Source organism: Falco cherrug, chromosome 9 (genome assembly GCF_023634085.1).
Source record: "Falco cherrug isolate bFalChe1 chromosome 9, bFalChe1.pri, whole genome shotgun sequence".
NCBI classification, from domain to species: domain Eukaryota; kingdom Metazoa; phylum Chordata; class Aves; order Falconiformes; family Falconidae; genus Falco; species Falco cherrug.
Window position 1 is genome coordinate 46,853,662 of NC_073705.1, and position 20,592 is coordinate 46,874,253.

Sequence of the window (20,592 nt, forward strand, 5' to 3'; positions counted from 1 at the left end):
CTCTTGGGCCACGTCTCCCACCCAGCCTCACACGAGGCCATGCCGCATGAGGAGCGTGGCCCTCAGGACCCGCTGGCTGCCTGCCCCACGGCGGCCTGCCCCACGGCTGCCTGCCCCACGGCACGCTGCCCGGGTCCCTCCGGCATGGCAGGGGGGGCCCCACGGCAGGTGGAACAGCGCACACAGGCGAGGAGCTTTTGGAAATTCACGGAGCGCTTGGGGCATAAAAAGCGAGCAGGCTGGCCACTTCAGAAAAAAAAAAAAAAAAAAACCAAAAACAAACCAAAGGAAAAAAAAAAAAAAACAAAAAACAAACCAACCAAACAAAAAAAACCCAAACCAAAACCCAAGCAAACAGAAACAATACAAATAAAAAATAAACAAACAAACCAACCAAAACCAACCAACCCCCCCTGAAATATCAAGTGTTTTAAAAATAACAAGCCGCCCTTGCTACAAGCAGCAGCCCCCGGAGCAGCGCTGGCCCCGCTCCCCTCGCCCCGGCGGGGACGCCCCCCGCAGGCACGCGCCCCCCGCGCCGTTGCCCCGGCTCCGTTTGAACCGGCCACGCTCGCGCGCAGCCAACGGGGCGCCGCGCTGGGCCGTGACGTCACGGGCGGCGGGCGCGGGGCGGGCCGGCGGGCGGCAGCGCGGGCACGGGCGGGCAGAGCTGTCACAGCCGCGGGGCCGCCGGCGCTGCCGCCCTGCCCACGCGCATGTACACGTCGCCCAGGAAAATGAGGGTAAGCGCGGGGGGTCGGTCGGTCGCTGCCGCCGCGACACACGCGCACCCCACCCGGCGTGCGCAGGCACCGCGGGGGGGGGGGGGGGAACACGGACACGGGGAGCGCGCGGCGGGGCAGAGCCCCGGGGTGGCGGCGGTGCGGGGCGGTGCGGGGGAGCCCCCGTCGCGGTCCGAAGGACGGGCGGGCTCGCCTCACAACTTCCCTGCGGCGGGGCCGGGGAGCGGCCGGCGGGGGATGCCCGGCGCCGCGGGCACGGCTGGGCACCGCCGCCGGGGGGGGGGGCAGGTGCTGCCTGAGGGCGCCGCCGCCGAGTAGCCGGGGTCTCTGCCGGTGCGGAGGGTCCCCAAGACACGCGGGGGTTCGCAGGGGCCGGAGCGCTGCGGCTGCCGCCGGCGGTGCTGAGCGCCCACCCCCGGGGGGCTGCGCATCCCCGGCGCGGGGGGGACCCGGGGGCAACGGGGGGGGTCGGCACCGGCGGGGAGCGCTGCGGCTGCTCCCAGCAGGGTCTTGAAAGGAGACCCGGTGCGCCCGTGAGCCGCTCACAGGAGTTCAAACACTCGGCGGCCCCGGCGGGGTGAAGCACCGTTTCAGCGGGGGCTCCGCCGGCCGCTGTCCTCCCCGAGAGCCCGGCGCAGCTCCCCGTTAGGAGCCGGGAGCGCCCGTCACAGCCCGTCCAGCCCGGGAAGCGGCTTTATCGCTATGGCCCTTAAAAGGGAAAAAAACCCCAAATTACTGGCGAGTTACATAGTGTGCATAGCAAAGCTGGCGGCTTCGTGTGCGCCAGCGGCTCGTCACGGCGCCGCGCAGCTCAGGCCTGACAGATAGGTCTGTGAGGTACGGAGTAGCCTCCACGCCAGTTCGTGCGGCATTGCCATTTTTCATTGCTTTTGATACACTATTAGATCCTGCGTTTTCTGTTTTACGTGACTCTATGTCATGAACTTCTGAAACTGAACTCTGCTCCTCAGAACAGCCTCCTTGGTCACCGTGAAACAGCTGATACAATTTAACTTAACAGGGAATTACGCTTCCCTTGTATCTGTATAACATACTAACACAAAGTTCTGCTGGTTAAAGCCACAAGCAGTTCTGTTTACCAGCCTGACGTGTAACTAAGCCTGTCACCTTGATGAGCAAGTACTGTTAATGCTGGCATTTTTTCCGTACCAGCACACCTAGGATTCATCTGAGCTTAAAACCAGAAAAAAAATGTGTATCCCAGGTTGTAAACATGAACAATGACTTTTGCAACTTTGAGAGGAAGACGTGCCTTGTGTTAAAAGAAGACGAAGTACCGGTTTGTTCTGCAATTGTTTCAAGTGCTGCCTAAAAATATTTAAAAAAAAAAAAAACCACCAAAAAACCCCAAACCTACAAAACCCCTTACAGCATTTAAGATTTTCAGTTCTTAAACTAGTTTTTGGAAAATTACTGAACAGAAAGAAAGGACTTTTGTGTAAGACATGCGTGCTGATAGGACCAGCTGTCAAGTTTAAAGGTAGTGGTACCGGCCTAATCTGTTTTCATCTACACAAGTGCGTTCCAGAGCACGACAATGTTTGTTGCATAGAGGGTGAGACAGCAGCTAAAGCATCACGGCTGCCTTCTCTTCCCTGCACCTTCTGAGCAGTCTTAACTGTTTCAGCAGCAAGGGGGGACTGTTTTGATACTGATGCAGAATAGTATTTTCAACCTTTGCAAGCAGTAGTAAATTGTTTTGTTTAGCCTTCTGCATATATTTAAACTGTAGCCAGTTTAAAACAACCAACCCACCCCCACAGTTTACTCACAGTTGGTAACTAGGGTATTACTGAGAGCTTGTGGCCAAGGGAAGGGAGGTGGAAACCCCAAACCTTTGCGTGGTTTTTGTGTTGCTAGACCAGGTTTGTTTCTTAAGCAAAAATCTCCAAAGAGACTGTTATTGGCGTTGTATATTATATGTCACAGCATTCGGTTCCACCCAGTTCATGGTTTTGTGTACCAAAAAAAAGGCGGTTTTGTTCAGATGGTATGTCCCCCACTGTTAGCAGTGGCATCTGTGTGCAGGAGATGCACTTCTATCGAGACCTGGATTACGTCTAGCTACAGAAGCAGTAAAGGATTTATCATCACAAGTGAAGTATTTTAGCCAAAGATCTGACTTCAAAAAGAGTAAAAAGAGGGACATTACAGCACAGTATTTGTTTGCTTGTTCAGTAAAGCACTGCTTCACTATCTCAGAGAGCATTTTGCATTTTCATCCTGGTATGATTTTATGCATTAAAAGCCAGGGGAAAACGGACGAGAAAGGAGAAATCAAGTACAGCGAAGAAAATTCTTTCAGCTTCTGCATCTACAGCCTTGGTGACATAGCTTAAAGTGCACTTCAAACCCCAAGCCAGCTTACAGATGTGTGACTGCTCGGGTTCAGAACTCAGTTCAAATACCCAAGCTGCGTTCAGTCAAATATGTAATTGTGTTTAATGTATGCCTCTGTAAAACCCACACATAAGACATCCTGAAAGAAAGCTTAACCCTCTCTTTTTTTTTTTTTTTTTCTTTACTTTTATTTTCTCTCCACTTCTACAGGAAACTATGCCCCAGACGCCAATATTTTCCAGCATGCTTGGTTCCAGTTGTAGTGGGCAAGTGCAGCCAGATATGGGAGAAAGGTGTGTGGACCCTGTTTATCAGGATGGGAACCTTGTTTCTGGATCACTGGAGGCCTTGATAGAGCGCCTGGTGCCCACTATGGACTATTATCCAGATGTAAGTAGCCACTGAAGGGTTGGTTTTTTCTTCCCATGGTGGTTTTCCTGCATTAGTATCTGGATTGGTGCTTCCTCAAGAAATTCTACTTCCATCTGATTCAGGAATGAAACATGCATTCATTTTGCTTGCAATATTCATTCACTGAAGATGTTGCTCGATGGGGGTGCTCTCCTTTCTGTTTTCAAACGAGAACACTTGTTAGAAAGGTGAAGCCCTGTTGAACCCAAACGGGTGCCTTAAGAACCAATTAAAAGCAGCATTCGCCACAGAATTTTCAATCCCTCTTAAGCTGCTTTAGCTCTAATGCAGCCAAGATTAACTACTAACCAGCTTCTACCTAGGGAAGCAGACCCAAAATCAGCTCTAGTATTATTATTTTTTCCCCTTAATTTTCTATGCATCTCCTAGTTAGGCCATCAGAAAAAAAAAAAGGAAAAAAAAAGCCCCAAAAATAGATTTTAATTAAAATGCTTTCTTTCTCAAGACATTTTAATGGGCCAGTACTGTAATAATATATGTTCTCAAGCCTGAAAATGATTTTGCAACTGATTAAACATCCTCAGTGTAGTCCTCTGAAGTAAATACTACTTGTAACTCCAGGGCATGCAATAAGATTCTGAACCTAGGATATTATTAAGAGATCACTTTATCACTTGAAATTACCCCTTGTACCCATTAATGAAAGATGTTATTTAAACAAGTTGCCAAAGATCAGAGAGGCTGTATACTATATTCTGTCTGAGCTCTGAAAAAGTGGCAGCTATGGCAGAAACATCCCAGGTCTTTGTGAAGACTAGCAACGGGGTGGGAAATTGCAATTGCTATTAACTTGTATCTTGAACTTAATGTTTGCAGTAGTGGGCTGTGCTGTATCTTGCTGTATGTTTCCCACTAATTCATGTGGAACTTCTTACTGTGGTTTCACATCAGTCATGATAAAGTTGCTCCGAGCTCCCACGCATACACCACCCATCTTCATGATCGCCATGCACAAAAAAGGGACTCCCCATATGACAGTTCAGTGGGTAGAAGCAGCAGAATTGCCAACGATCATCAGTGGAAGATCAAGAAAAGCAAACCCAGGATGTTTTAATATTCTAGTTCAAAAGTAATCCTAAACCTTGCATTGAAGTACAGCTAACATACAACTGCACTACCTTTGACAGATGTTTAGTACCAAGTCCTTTATAAGGCACAGGGATAACCATCATTAGACATTAAAGCTCTGCTCCCTGCCCCCAAATACACCTTGTAGTACAGACGCGCAGAGGAAAGCAGCAGGTAGGGCTGTTGCGGCGTACCAGTGGAATAGCTTTAGGCTACTGTAGTTAAGGCTTCCACGGAGTCATTTCCTTGGCTTTTGTGTGACACTAGAATATAGTTACTTGCTGCCTGGATTGCTGAACTATAGCTAATTTTTTGCAGTAGCTGCTAACACACATCACACATCCCTTATTGTAACTTGTAACCTGCTATTTTGTTTATAACACAGCTACTCTGAAAATGGTTCCATAAAGTGAGCATAAATTAAGGGGTCTACAGCTTGCTTCGGAACTAGCTGCTAGTTTCCACGGCGCCATCCTATACCCCGTGCGAGGGAGCACTACAAACCGAGCGGTCATGGACCCTGCCCTGGGAAGCTGCAGTTTAAGTAGACAGTGAGCTGACAGCTGAGAGCTATGCAACAGAAACAATCAAGGGAACTCCAGGGAAAAAGAGATGGAAAACAGCATTAAATCAAATTCATCTCCTCTACAGCAGGACACGTTCTTTCAGTTAAATCAGATCACCCAATTTAGCTGAAAGGATTAATTATAAAATAAGTAGATAAGTAAGCTTTGAACAACAAAGAATGAACTGGATTTGAGTCATCTTCAGATCAGAGTTTTCTATTGCGGTTCAGTTGTGTGTTTATACTTTATTTCATGCTCATTTCTATTTTTAGGAAGATTGACACAGAGGGTTAGAGTGATAACCATTTACACTGATATCCTGTCAGAAGAGTCACCAACACTATGTCCAAGAGAAAGGTATAAACACCTCTCAGTCTTGGGACTCTGCCTGTACATGCAAAGAAGGGGAGTAAGGCATCACCACTTAATTGGCACCAAGAGAAGCGATCGGTAACATTAGCAGAGATAACCTTAGTTTCAGTGATCTATCTATAAGTCGCAGTACTAATCCAAACATTTGGATGTGACAACAACACTTAGAAGGCCTTTCTGTCTGTGTGGACATTAAGCTAAAGATCACAGCAACCTTCTGGACAGGGAAGAAGAAAAAAAAAAAGAAAGAAAAAGAGGGTGGGGGAGAAAGCAAACACAGAGTATCTTTCTGTGCTGGTTGCAAAGGCAAATTTGCCATGTTGGCAGAACATGAGACAGGCAAGGGAGGACAGGGAAGATAAGGGCCTACGTTTGTGCACTGCTCTTTTGAGGCTTGTTTGTGTACAGGGACTTGTTCAGCACATAGGAAAATGTATACTCATGAGACGGAGGAGTTCGGAAGGTTAGGAATGGAATGTACCAGTCTGCAACCCTTGTGCCCAAGCAAGAAAATGTTTCAAGAAAATATTTCATAAACAAGAAGTTACAGAATGAGCAGTAAGCACACAAAGAAAATATTTTTTTTTCCCCCCTCCTTGAGAAGACATCAGTGCATTCTTGGGTCAGAGAGTAACAATTCCTTCTTTAGTCTTGTGCACTTGCAACTTTTTTTTTTTTCTTAAATATAATTCAGCTCATCTCTTAGCAACAACTTTAGGCATTAAAGGAATCTGGCTTCTTATTCTCTTGTAAGCACAAGCCCCTTTTGTGTCAGCTTACGTTGTTCCAAGTGCAGAAAGGATTTTTTTTTTCCTCCTCCCCTCCCAAATACCTGTCACTTTTGTAGGATAAATGGAGCTTAACTTTCAATCTCATAGCTTATGAAAGCATATTTTAATCGTTCCTTGTCAAACCAGCTAGCTTCATAGCTAAATTTCCTTCTCCAAACCATCGTCTGCATGATTAGGGGACGGCCTATGCGACAGTGTAGATTTTTTACAGTTATAACATTTAGCATGTATGTGTATCGCAGTACAGGTGCAATAAGTCACAGAAATCCTTGATTTAGATAAGGCATGTGACATTAGTATGCAATATTTCTTATCCAAAACAACTGTGTTGCTAACCCCTGAGACTTACTGCTAAGCTGAAATGTATGGCTTCATTCAGCCACAATTTTCTTTATTGGATAGGGAGCGGCTGTTAGCAGAGAGGCAAGGAGATGGGGGGGGTCAACACTACTGTCAGACCTATCATTTTTAATTTGGTTCTTAATTGCATTATTCCTTGTTTATAAGCAATAAAAGCATCAAAACACACCACACCGCCCCCCAATTAGATACCAGTATCTCGTAAACCAGCGTATCTTGATTGACCATAATGGAACAATTTCGTTTTCCAAAGTACTGAACCTAGTTCCAGTTAAGTGACTTTGAAAACAAACAAATAAACAGAATAACAATGCAGCAGATGGGTTCCAGAAGTAACAGTCATTTGTTTCTAAAACCTAGTAGTCCAGTGTTGCCTGGAAAAGCATTGCATTGGTCCAGTACAGATACTACTGATTACAGAGGCACATCAGCAAGCCTGAAACTGCGAGTATGTACTTTTATGGTCATGTATCTTCCTGCATTTTGCCAGTCTGGCACTTTTCTGAACATCACATAAAACACTATCAAAGAAACCAAATAAAAGCACAGGTCATCCAGGTCACACTTTTCTTACAGTATAACAATAGGGAAACAATACTCTGAGTGGGCCTTTCTCAGAGTCACTCTGGATAAAACACTGTCCCACACCACACAAACTTCCACCAAGGAGACCAACGCTGGAATTAGTACGAGAAGCAAAATTACACCTTTCCTTAAAAAAATGTGTTCCAGCTTATCAGAGGAAAGGTCACTGGCAGGGCAGTGTGGCTCAAGTTGTGGTTCCCTGCTAGTCAATTACTTAACTCCCCCCAAAAAACGTGGCGAAGGGATGTGAGAGGTGCTTCATGTTTCCAGAACAGAAATTTTCACACAATCCAGTGACAGCTGACATACGCAGCAGCTAAATTCCTTTCCCTCATAATCCAGACTCATAGTTTTAAGTTCAGGGACAACACTGATAGACATGAACACAGAAGCTGTCTCCAAAAAGTAACAGGGCATAACCAGCCATAGTTTAAAACACAAACAAAATAATCTCACAACCCAACACTATTCTTTTGCTTTCATTCTGAATGAGGAGTGTGCCAGTTTAGGGATCGTGCTCACATACGTAAGAATAAAAGATCTGATGTGTTTTCCCATAACACAACCAAGTCCCCTTTTGTGAATCAGGTTAGCTCTTCAGCCTCGTTCTAGTGCCCATAACACACCGCACACACTACTATAGATTTTTATAAGGCTTCTCCAAAGCTGACACTATGTCATCAACCGTTTCCAGATGCAGGTGTAAGAGCTGCATTGAATATCTTTTTTAAATTAATGAACTTCAAGTTTTTTGTCATTGTAAATGTAAATATAAATGCTGAAATTCTGGAGACATACATAAACAAAATACCAAACAGAAGCCCATTTTCTTAAGTTTTCCCAGTGTTCACTTGTGTGGGATGTTTGCAACCATGCCATCAAGAAGAGAAGCCACACTGTCGGTATCCCGCCGCTGCCCTGGCCACCTGCTCAAAGTCACCAAGAGCCCAATTGTTAGGTGGCCCCAGCTGTCCATCTTCTGTAGGCATCAGTGGAAGCACCACTCAAGAACCTGACCCAAACTGTCCATCCAGTTAACCCTTCTCCTCTCTTCTTCTATTCATAAACAACAGGCAAGGCAAAGACTATGGATTATCCCCAGGTTTGATTGTACAGAATTAGTGCTATTGCTAATTTAATACATGAACCACCGTGCTAATAAGAGCTTCAAATCAGAATGAGCATTTCAAATATCTGTGCTGTGTCACACTTCACTCTGTTCTTTCATTAGCTCAGGACAGAGTTGGATGCTAAGTAGATATATATATATATCCTTAATCTATTACACTCACTTCCAGAACCCTGTGACTTCTAGTTAATTTGGTTTTTTTAAAAAAAAAGAACCACCAAAAACCACATTCCTTTTTACCCTTCTGATATTTAGTGGAGTTTAGTGCTAAATTTATATTGTAGAGCACACTGAGTACTTTAGAAGTAGAAACATTTTTCATTAATAGCACGTTTTGTTGTGATTAGAGAGATAAACCCCATAACCTTTTTTGGAGTCCTAAAGATACCATTATTATTTTACGATGGGCGTTTGTTAGAGACTGCAAGCAGCAGAATTCGGTAGATTAGCCAGATATAGCTGATACTAGAGATGCCACATTTTAGACAACTGGTCTCAGGTTTTTAGATGTCTCAATTTACTTGCCCTGTCCAAAGCGGTAGATGCGCACATTGACTGTTTATATGCACACTTGGCTATGGCCTACCACATCGCATTTCTAAAACCACAGTGTGAAGTAACAGTGCACACTGCAAACGTAACAAAGGTTAATTGAAATCCATTGTCAGGAAGATCCCCTGCTATTTCCTAACTCCATATTTTGTCACAAAGCCTAGAGGAAAAACAGAAGTGCTTATGAGATGCTACTGTCATTACTGCAGCAATCACATTCAAACGCAGAAGGCAAGTTTCAAACACTGAACCAAGACTAAGACATGAAGGCATTCTCACCTCGACTAAACTGTCCAGAGTACGATTCAGAATGGGATGCATTACAGCTTTTAAAATACAAACGGAGAGGCTATTTCTTGTGAGAAATAATAATTGTTGGCATTTATTAGCAGTGTTTTTACTCACAAGACTGTGAAACAGGCCCCAAATAAGTAAAGTCGAGCTTAAAACTAAATTATTGTCATATGGCCCCAATCTAAGCTAAAGCTTGTGTCAGTGATTGTGGGAAAAAGGAACAAAAAAACCCTGTACATAAAGAAATTACAGCTGTGGTTTGGAATACACATGAAGTGGTTTTCTGCAGCTCAGTGAAAAACAATCACTCTTAAAGAAACAAAGCAGCAGAAATAGTAGTGCTGGAGAGGCGTGACGCCCTGCATTGGGCATATTTCATTTGTCTTTTTGGTGAGTGATGACTAGTTTAGCATATTAAGTTTGGCATTTTAAAGGGAAGTGATTTGGCAATGTGAAAACACCACATTAACAGCCTTGAAACCTACAGCATTTCCTTTTAACACAGCTAGAAAAGACCACCACGTCTCTGGAGACAGGAAAAATTATAAAATGTCTTAAGTGAATAGAAGTTACATTTGTGGTTTATGGAATAGTTTTTTCAAAAGGAAGACTTTTTTTTTTTTTTCCCTAAAGTTATTCACTTTTTTTTTTTTCTTCTCTCTCTATTTCCACAGAGGACTTACATCTTCACTTTCCTGTTGAGCTCTCGAGTCTTCATTCACCCACACGAGCTCCTGGCTAAAGTGGGGCAGATCTGCATTAAACAGAAGCAGCAGCTAGAAGCGGGGACTGAGGCAGAAAAGGTAAATGAACCATTATGTCCTTCAACTAGCTGCGCTACTGCCATTTATTTCCCACTTCCTCCTTCCCATTGTAAGTCTAAATAGATTGATAAAGAATAAATTGAAGTTGTAATTGGCATGTGTTACTGGATGCTCTCTTATTTGGGTCTTTTCCCTTGAAGTACCATTGCTGCTGTGCTAGCCACAGACACAGGGTATGTACTACCTTACCAGTCAGATACAGCGGCTGGAAATAAAACTTTGCTTATGAGCTGCAGCTCAGTGCGGTGCACCGGAGCAATGCGGATCTGCCATGAAACCTGCCCAGCAAGTCGCTTTGCGCTTTCAGGCTTTCATCAAGTTAGGTCATCCTTGAATCCGATTCCCCTTTCTCCAGTCACCCTTACCATCCCCATCCTATTAGGGTTGAGTGCTTTGCTGTAGGTTACCGGTGGGGTGTAACAGCAAATCAGGACGTTCTCTCTCACAAAAATTAAGGGGTGCACTACTGAAAATGGTAGCCTGTGCTGACTGACACATGTGACCACGTGGTTTTACAACAAACAATTAAGCCAAACTGAGTCAGTTTGTGATCTGCACTTGAATCCATCTAAGTCTTACCATTGTGGAAAGTGGTATTGAAGGACTTTTGACTGAAATTCAAGTACCAGAATAGTCCAAGCTGGGATGCAAATAAGAACATCAGAAACAAGGATGAAATCAGCAAGTATTTAAAGACCTAAATTGTTCAGATCCTGGGCACGTTTTGGATCCGTTCTTCTATGGTGAGGAGTTACTTACATTCCTAATCTCAGCATGTTGATAGTCCCATCTCGCTTTCTCTTTGTTGCATCAGGACTCAAGTGGGGAGCACAAAAGGTAACCCTGTGGTTTGGTAATACAGGGGTTTTGACAGCAATGCTGACCCCTAAGGGCTTCTTTCTCCTGTACTGTTCCTGGGGTGCAGTCTCTTATTATAGCACAAAATGACTCCCCAGGAAAAACTAACCACTTGGTGCAAAATTACTTTCATCCAGGTCAGTCCCCCAGTCTACTCACCAAATAGCTATACAACTCATCCTGTAGGTGCTGGGGAGTTCAAGGGGTCAGGGAAAGCAGGTGCAAGAACTGCTGCATCCAGCTTTACACACAGAGGTGATAACCATTCCCACGGCCACTGCTGAACTAGCTTGTGACTGAGCAACCTCAAACCGGTGCTCTGTAAATCGCAGTGGTTCCTCAGCAACACCTAACTGAACAACAGAGGTAGGGGCTTGTAAGAGATGCTGGGACCACCCACAACATGGATTGAGTAAAGCTGATCTATAGACGTATGAAGACAACGACTGCTGTCAGTAGCTAGTGTCAAAATACATGCATGAAATACTTGGATTTAAAAATAAGATGTAAAAATATACGATGTAACTTTTGTGGATAACAATACACTTAGGAGATTTTTAAATGAAAACAGTACCTGGGGACTAAATCATCTGGCTGTTAAAACACGAGATATTCGCTCTAAAGTAGCATTATTCTGGCTTTTCAGCATATGTGTTAAAAAAGATGATATCGTGGCTTCCACACTGAAATGAAATAGCATTACATCCTAACAACAGGATATAAAATATAGAAGCTCATATTCTAAACACCCACGCTCTCACACCTTGTGCTGACAGTTTGGAAACGGGCCTACAGGTAAACCAACAAGCAGCAGGGTGACAATAAAACATGAGTGTTTGGGAGGCTGCTTTAACGTACATGCTTTGCTGGTTGCTTTTCCTACTATGCCCCTTGATCCCTGCCTACCCCCTTAATATAAACTGTAATTTTTTCCCCACCCACTAAACACAAAATTGTTGGAAAACACCACAAACTTTTGACATCCCTCTCAACAAATGACTCTACTCTACAGGCCTCTACTGCAAGCACCTGAACGTTTTACAGAACAGTTTGGCCACTAGCATTTGTTTTTCTATCTGGCCACAAATAAAAACTCAATTCACACGCAGCATAGGAATTCTCAACTCAAGACACTGTGTATTCACAGTCATAACCCATTAACGTATCATCAGGTACCAACACCTTCTAATTAAGCGGCTCCGTAGCGAGAAATAGCTGGCAAAAGCAGTTAAAGCAGCTCTGATCATTTCTGATAGTTTGCTTATGCAAATCTTTTAAGACGAGAAGCTGGCTGACTTGTTGCCTGAATAGCGTGCGAGCCGAAAAAGTGGCAAGGAGCCAGGTTTTGAGGTTACACACCACAATACTTATCATTTCTTTGTTTTTGACATTACTGGCTAGCTGGCTAGCCAAAAACTCCTATAGCAAACAACGCAGAGAAAAGTGGATTAAAAAGCGAAACAGTCAGGGACGCCTTGAAGCCTGCTCAGAGTCCTTTTGGACACTCACAAAAGGGCGGGCTGCAGAGTTTAATACATCAATTATAATATACAGGGCAGTATTTAAGCTTGACCATAAAGGATAAGATTTAACTCTCTGTAAGTGCATTAGTGATTTGAAAGACCCAAACAAGATTGTCACAGAAAAAAAACCACTTGTATAGTATTATTCAGTGGAAAAAACTGTTGTTAAAATTGTGGTGCGTTATTTCTGCAGCTTGGGGGTGTTTTTTAAATCAAGAGTTTAAAAATTAATAAAGATAAGTTCATTTCTGTTAAGCTTGTCTTGTCTGTCTTGGAATGCGTAAGTCGCTTCAAAAATAATGAGTTCTCTTTGGTTTTTGTCACCAGTAAGTTCTCCTTTTTAAAACCAAAAATCACAATACCCTTAACCAGGTCGCTGTCATTTTTCCTACAAGCACTTACTGCTTTTCCCTTTCCTGCAAGCACATACTGCTATTGCCTCCGTCCTGCTTGGTAGCTGTTTCTCAGTCCTGCCTGTCTTGTCTCATGCAGAACAGGACTGATCCACAGTACTTAAATTAATAGAGATATTTTTCTTCTCAAAGAAATATTTATGGGAGAAGCATTGCCATAAACTCCAGAGAACTCCGTGTCAGGCCTCACAAGGGCAGGTTTACATCTGGAGTAGGACTACGGTAGGTCGGTAGGTTTATTGCAGCCATGACAAAAAGGAAAATGTGTGCTGCTACCCACCTACATGTGTGATTTCTATCTAGGTTGTCACAAATTATGTGCATCAAGCCTGTCACACCGCTTTGGGTTTCATCAAGGTGCTCATGAAACAGGAATCTCATGTTCACTGTATCGCTGGTTTTTAGCGTTGTTCTTAGGAGGCATACCTTATTTCCATGAGCATTAGAAGCCTCTGACAAAACACTAAGCTCTTTTACACCTGAAGAGTAATTACATGAAGAGTGATGTGGTTTGCAGTTTGTCTTGCAACAGATGCCTAGCTTTCAGTCATGAAGGAAGCAAACCCTAACAACTTGAGTAGATACATGAGATGAGAAGTCAGTGTCCATATGGAGATGCTGCCATGGCCTAAGGAAAGATTTTTGGAACGTTTCCTGCCCCCATCCCTCCTTTTCCAGCTTCAAAAGTTAAGAAAGGATAGTCAGGATAATTAATACAAATAATAATTTAAAAAACCAACCAGTTTTGTTTACCACAAGGTGCTACAGGAGTAGGCACGTACCTGTTAAGTTTAATTGAACGGAAGGGCACCAGCTGGCTAATTAATTTTCTATCACCACCTACAGATTATTCTTTTAATAATGTCAGGCTCCATGCATTTCCTAGCAAAGCAGCATAAATTGTCTTTTCCCCAAGGCAGATGACAAAAGGAGTTTGGAGGACAGACAACTGCAAATCTGGAGCTCTGTCCTACACTGTCTAGAAATACATTGAAGTTGGGCTCCGCAGTGGCACTAGCAGAGATCGCTTTGCAGGAACGCCTACTACTGGCAAAGAGAACGGGGATGTTTTCTTTTTGCCCTCACCATCCAATTATTCTGTGCTTGTCTCAGTAGCAGGATCAGTTAAATGCTGTCAATAAAAAACAGCTAGGAGAAGCAAGCTAGCAGAGTGAGGTTTGCAGCTCTGAAAGAAAAGCAAAATGTTCCCTTCAGACTTACAAGGAGCACCGGCTCATTTTCAGACTGAGGATTCAAGGGTGCATGGTTTAACTTCAAAGTTTTTATTAATAATCCTTATTAATACTTCCACTGGCTACATACCAGTGAGATGTTAAAAAAAAGGGGGGGGGAAGGGTTGCGGGGGAAGCTTAGTTTATTTAATCAAAACCAAAAAAAGTCAACCAAACGGGGACACACTATGATCAGAGGATGTTTTGTCAGGAGTTCCTACCAATTCTTGGAAGACCTTCTCTTTTTGTCTTAAAAGAAAATACACTGATTTCCTGTGGCGAAGCCACATGCTAAGTCACCTTCTGTAACCCCTAAGATGCTGACGGGGAGTGCGGTGCAGAAAGCATGCTGTCTGTGGGGAGCAGGAACTGCTGTAGCTTACACAGGCGGGGAGGTAAACACAAATGAAAACTTCCTCTTCTTCCTCCACTCGTCACAAGTTGGGTGGGAAGGTAGATATAACCTGAGTTAAGTTTTGAGTCTCCTTGTTCATTAAAAGTGTTCTTAGCACTCACACTCCCAATTTTACAAGTGTGCTCCCTTGGACTTACTGATGCCGCTGCCTGTTGCTATCAGTGGAGTAATGGGAATCCAGTTCAGGTCTAACTGATGATAAGCCTTAGAAGATTCACAGGTGACAGGAGAACTTTGACAATAGCTCTCCCTCCCCTTTCTGTGGTTGATAGCTTTTTGAGAAAGAGCCAATACTTTTTATTTTTGAAATCTGTTTTGATTTAGATGCCATAGAGAGAACACACACATCTTCCCTGTTATTCTTTTATTTTAATAACACAGCTCAATCTGGAGGGCCCGATAAATTCTATAGAAAAAAAATATCTTTGTGAACACTTCTCATGAAAGATGCTTGGTAGAGTGCTGCAGTTTGTATGCATTTGAATTCAAACGATAAGGTACTGCTGCCTCAGGTGGCATAAGTCAGCTTAAGTCCCATTGACTTCAATCAAATAAGTCACTTAAACTATTCTGTCGTCTTCCTGGCTTTATACCACTAACCTTGAAAATATCTTCAAAGTGTTTGGTAAGAGACATTACCAAGCTATCACAAAAGGAAGCTAAATCATACTATTTGGGAAGCTGGCTCACAGCTAAATACGTTCTTTTTTATCCCCTTCACCTACTACTAATGCAAAGTGTTTTCAAGGGTGTCTCTAGTTTTATGTGAGCCCTCATCAGCTAATTTACTCTGCAGTCAGGAAGATCTGTGGTCCGTAATCAACTCGTTGTTTCTTTCTAGGCAAAGCTAAAATCCTTCGCTGCCAAAATCATTCAGCTCCTGAAGGAATGGACTGAAACTTTCCCCTATGATTTCCAAGATGAGAAATCCATGAAAGAGTTGAAGGAGATTGCTCACAGGATCACCCAATGTGATGAGGTAGGGGTCGGGGAAGGGGGGGAGAAAAAACATTTAGTAGTAAAGCAGTATTTGTCAGCCTTTATATATAGTTTATCATATTGTATACCGACCCTTGCTCCCGCACGCAGTATTTTCTAAATGGACTACAGCAGCTGTTGCTAAGCTGTCAGTGTAACTGCAGGACATGGGCTGAGTGATGAACTTAATGGTGCATTAACAGAAACTGCCTACGTGCAATCATCAAGTGCAAGAGGAAGAGACAAAGCAGTCATGACGATATGAAAAATGGATGGGGTGCAGAAGGGGCTAGCTCTGCTAGCTAGTCAATCACCAGTCTTACAGCTCTGAGTTTCTAGCATATGAAGAAAACTAGACCTCAAAAAGACTTTTCTAAAGCAAACGGATAAAGCAAATTCAAATAAAACAAGGGCTGTTAGTTTTCTGTTTGGTTTTTGTTTTGTGCGTTACTGGTTTGTTTGGGTTTTTTTCCTCTGAACTGAAACCCTACCCTTTTTTCCTCATGGAGAAAGTGACTGCAACTATAGGCTTCCTTCTGTCCGCTGGTAATCAAGAACTGCAAGGGAATTAATTGTAAAGCATTTGTATGAATGTGAAGGCTTACTTCTACAGAAGTAGAAGCTTCTCCTCGTTTTTAAACCCACAACTTCAAGATGTTTTCTGAGAACAATTAGCAGGAAGTGGGAAGACAACTTTATTATGTGTTTTTGTTGATTCAGGTCTAAGAAAAATGAAGAACAACAGGTTTGACGGCACTGCATGAATCGGTGATAGGACACAATACAATTAGGTGTTACTGAGTTGTCAAAAGGAAGTATGTCACTTGTTGCATCAGCGAAGCTGTTTACCTGGATGCTACTATGAAAATGTCAGTGCCTTAGTAGGAGGGGAAAAGGAAACGGGATCATAACATGCCTTCTATTCCCTTTGTTAGACAAGGGCAAAGACGTGTATGTTGGCAGAGATACTACTGCGAAGGCAGACTCAGCAGAGGTTGTATTTGGCATCTGTATCTTAGTATTTAATTTGTCTGTTACTTTGAACTAGAACAAAGTCGTGGCCTTACTTTCTCTTCCCCTTCCCTCCCACTCTGTTATGTATGAATATATTGTCGTTTGAGAAAAACACATCTTCATGAAATGGCTTAGTGCTCTTGTGTCCGAGAAATCTGATGGCATCCGTTAATTACAGCATCACTGTCTTTCTCCCCTTAACAAGGCTAAGAGTCAAGTTTGATCCGTGAAGAGCTATGCCACATCTGACCCCTAGGAAACCTGATTTGACACTGACAGAAAGCAGCTCTTGCTCTCAGTATTTGTTACCACAAGAAATTACCCATACTGTGCTTCAGCTAGGGATTACTGTAATGGTTTGGGGGGTTATTTCGTATTTTAAAAGCTTTTCTAAATCCCCTTTGGACACTACTCTCCATAAATAAGATAGAGAAAGTCAAATGAGAACTCTCACAAAGCAGTTAGGTGCTTGTCCTAGTAGCACCGGACAGCACGCCAAATAGCTATAGCTACAACCAGGACTGTCCCCAAGCGGAGTACAAATGTCTTGTTTAAACTCAAACAAGGACAAATTATTGTACACTCATTAACTTATTTTCTGACAAGAAAATTTAAGGTAAGACTAAGAAAGAAAGGAAGCTGCCAAAATTCTAAGGGCATTTGTATTAAGTCTCTAATAAATTCACAGTAGCTGAAGCAAGCCATAGGTTTTGACATCACTGCAGTTTCTTTGTTCACTGTCACATAATACCTGCAACACTCCCACCTGCCTTCAAGTTTGGTTCTCTCTGACCCGTATCTAGAAACTCGGTTTCCTCCCAGACACACGAGTAAACTGGGCATAGCAGCTGAAGTCAAACAATTTCTAATTGCAAGTTCAGTGTACCAGAGAGCAAAATTAGCATTTTATATTAGTCCACTCACCCTTGCCATTTCTGAATATTTGTAGCACAGTATCAGAAATGGCTCCAGCCAGCTACTGTTCAGCAGTAACCCACTTGCCTCAAGATGAGCTACACTGCCCTCAGCTTTTTATTTGATTTCTCCTGGGAGTCAGATCATTGCCTTGTAAAGCAACATCCTGACACTATTATTGCTTAATTACAGCGGGCAATATACAAGTATTTGGTAGTCATTGTGTCTCACATTGCTATGGAATTTCAGTCACTGCATATTAGTGGTTTGAACAATCATAGATTCATTGCAGTTCTTTCTAGTTCATCCAGTTGGCTGGCAGAAACCAGCACAGCAGGTTGTAAACTTAACTGTTCACCTTGTGTCTAACTTCACGCGAAATAATTTGCATGAAAGCAAGATAATAGTTGTGTAGGAAAGAGGAGATGGACTGACTGTCTTTGGTAGAGTTGTTTTTTTCAGCAGCATGAAGAAGATGCTCAGAGAACCTGGGTCATTTCAAGAAGTAACAGGAGGGATGGAGAAGTAGGAAAGCAATCAAGTTCGCACTTCAGGGTTGATCTCATAGTGCAATGCCTATAGGACACAATCAATCAATGGCAGAAAGAATTCAGCTTGCTGTAGTTGTCAAAACACTGAGCAGATGAATTATATTTCTTAGCTTTACCAGTACGTATCCTTACAGATCCTATGTTTAAAATCTGCATCTGATGAACAGAAATGCATTTTACTTGTCCAAGAACACGAAGTATACTGGGCTTTTACCGAAGTCTTTGGATGCTGTAGTTGTTCAAAGTCAAGCCAAGGTATATTCCTGGACATAATGTGAATTTCCTGGATTCTGCCTGGGCTAGATCATCAGCGAGTCTGATCAGAATGAGAAGAGAGCATTTTGGCACTTGGTACACATGGATCCAAGAAGCCTTGGACAAGCAACTCAACCACCTTTCGGTATATCCGCTTTTAAGCCGCTCACATGGGTGCCTTTGAAAGGGGTACTAGCCAAAAAATGCTGCAAGGAGCAGACCAGCCAGGCAAGTGGAACAGAGCCGGGAAGGCAGGCTGCCCTAATGATGCCATCAGGGAGCTGTGCGGGCAGTCAGGACAAGTTCGTTTGTCACGGGATGGTCAGCTCAGATAAGACAAAAGAAAATGAGTAATAGGCATTTATTTTTCCCAGTCAGAAATTCTTTAGCAATCTGTGTCTGCGAGAGCTAGAGGTCATTGTTTCTGCTTTTTGCTTAGGAAAATGGAACAGTGAAAAAGATCATTAGCCAGATGACACAGAATCTCCTGATGGCCCTCTCCACACGGAGCCAGTACCAGGAAATCAGAGAGAAATTCCGGCAACCTGTTACCGACAAAGGCACCATCCTCAAAACCAAGCCACAGTCAACTCAGAAGGACATCCTGAGCGTGTGCTGTGACCCTCTGATCCTGGCACAGCAGCTGACCTATATCGAACTGGTGAGATGCTAGTTTGTGTTAATTATTTTCCATTTATTAAATATTAATATACTTACCAACATGAATATTGCCACGGCTTCACTGAAAGCCTCCAATGTTTTAACCAAATAACAACCAAAGTAACAAACAAGACCAATTAGACACAGCGATTAAAAACACCTCACGCACCTACACTGTCGGAAGATGAAAGTTACCAAAACATTCTCCTAACTTTGGCTTTATTGATGTGTTTTTCATTGACATCCCTGTTCGTCTGCACAGTGACAATCTCTCATCTCTCCAAACACAGGAAAGAGTGAGCAACATTTACCCAGAGGATCTGATGCAGATTGTCAGCCACATGGACTCCATGGATAATCACAAGGTACAAGAAGGGGTACGGAGGGAAAAAGAAATAAAAAGAATAACCAGGGTAAAGAACCTCCATAATTCGAGTATACCCTGTGCAAAAAAGGCTGACATTTTCTAACCTTGTTTAAGCTCTTGCCTTAAAAAAGGCCCAACAAGATTTTATCAAGACATGAAAATAAACTTAATCCTTTGTTATGCTGACTTTATCACGACACAGGATAGGATTAACATGTGGCCGGTTCCCTTACAGTGCCGAGGCGATGTGACCAAAACCTATAACTTGGAGGCCTATGACAACTGGTTCAATTGTCTCAGCATGCTGGTGGCTACAGAGATTTGTCGGGTAAGTACTCACAGGAAACCAGACAGCAAAGTGATCCTGGCCTTAAGAACAAAAGGCAGGCAGTGGTCCGGTAGAGATTTAAACATTAGCACTGCAATTAAAGATAATGGCATTACTCAAGCATTACATTATTTGCATGCTTGTATGATTAAGAGTTCATGGCTGCGTTTGGCTTTGCATATATTGTCGAATCCTGTGCAGCTTCCCTAGCAGCATTAGTCATACAATAAATGGAACTTGTATGGAGTTTGAGTTATGAGCTCTTTTGGATGTTTCTTTTGTTTTAAAATCCGTAAATTCTCAAAAGAGACTCATCTTTGAGCAAAGATTTACCAATAAGCAGCTGTCCTTCCACTGCATTTAGAGATTGTTAGCACTGTCACCTATTTGGTTTTGTTGTAGAAAAATCAGAAATAAACTTTCTTCAGAAGTGTGGAAAGAAAGTAGACTACTGGAGAGGTTTTTTTTTTAAAAAAAAAAAAAAGAGGGAGAACAGCCTGATTAGAAATTAAAATAACTTCTATAATATAATAAATAAAGAAATTGAAGTTATACTGCCCCAGAAACTTTTTTTCTTTTTTTTTTTTTTTCTTTTTTCATGCATATGTCAATCCTTCTAGTTTCCTATTCACATGCACCAATTCTAGCAAGTAGGAAATTTTCTCTCTATTTCTTTTTGGTCAGTAGTCCTTCTGTGGAAATCCAGATGCCTCCTGCACTTTCATGAAGTCAGATATATCAGTCCTAATCTCTTTAAGATTTCCTGCTCTCACAGAAACTTATTACAAAAACACACCAAGACATCTTCCAGAGCTGTCTGGTATGGCTAATACATTTAGTAAACTAGCCAAACAAAAGAGCTAAGCCAGGCCATTGACTACTGGACCATTTTCTTTTGATATGACACAAACTGAAGTATTTAGGTAAGAGATGTTTGTTTGGTTTGTTGTTTTTTTTTTTAAAAGAAAAAGAAAAAGGGCACTCCCTTGTGAAGTAGTCTGCAGTC

General features: G+C 42.9%; 1 protein-coding gene across 3 annotated transcripts in view; it reads left to right on the forward strand.

Annotated features, from left to right (window-relative positions):
- RASGEF1A (RasGEF domain family member 1A) overlaps positions 1-20,592 on the forward strand; it is a 54,172-nt gene that overhangs the window by 26,473 nt on the left and 7,107 nt on the right. Inside the window, exons 1-7 of one of the 3 annotated variants that reach the window (XM_055719825.1) lie at positions 311-743; positions 3,315-3,494; positions 9,928-10,056; positions 15,360-15,497; positions 18,671-18,892; positions 19,182-19,256; positions 19,461-19,586. In XM_055719825.1, the coding sequence (XP_055575800.1) occupies positions 717-743; positions 3,315-3,494; positions 9,928-10,056; positions 15,360-15,497; positions 18,671-18,892; positions 19,182-19,256; positions 19,461-19,586 (897 nt within the window). In that variant the 5' untranslated portion in view covers positions 311-716. Of the gene's footprint in view, positions 1-310; positions 744-3,314; positions 3,495-9,927; positions 10,057-15,359; positions 15,498-18,670; positions 18,893-19,181; positions 19,257-19,460; positions 19,587-20,592 lie in introns of those variants that run through there. The other 2 variants (XM_055719827.1, XM_055719826.1) reach the window with 2 other exon arrangements.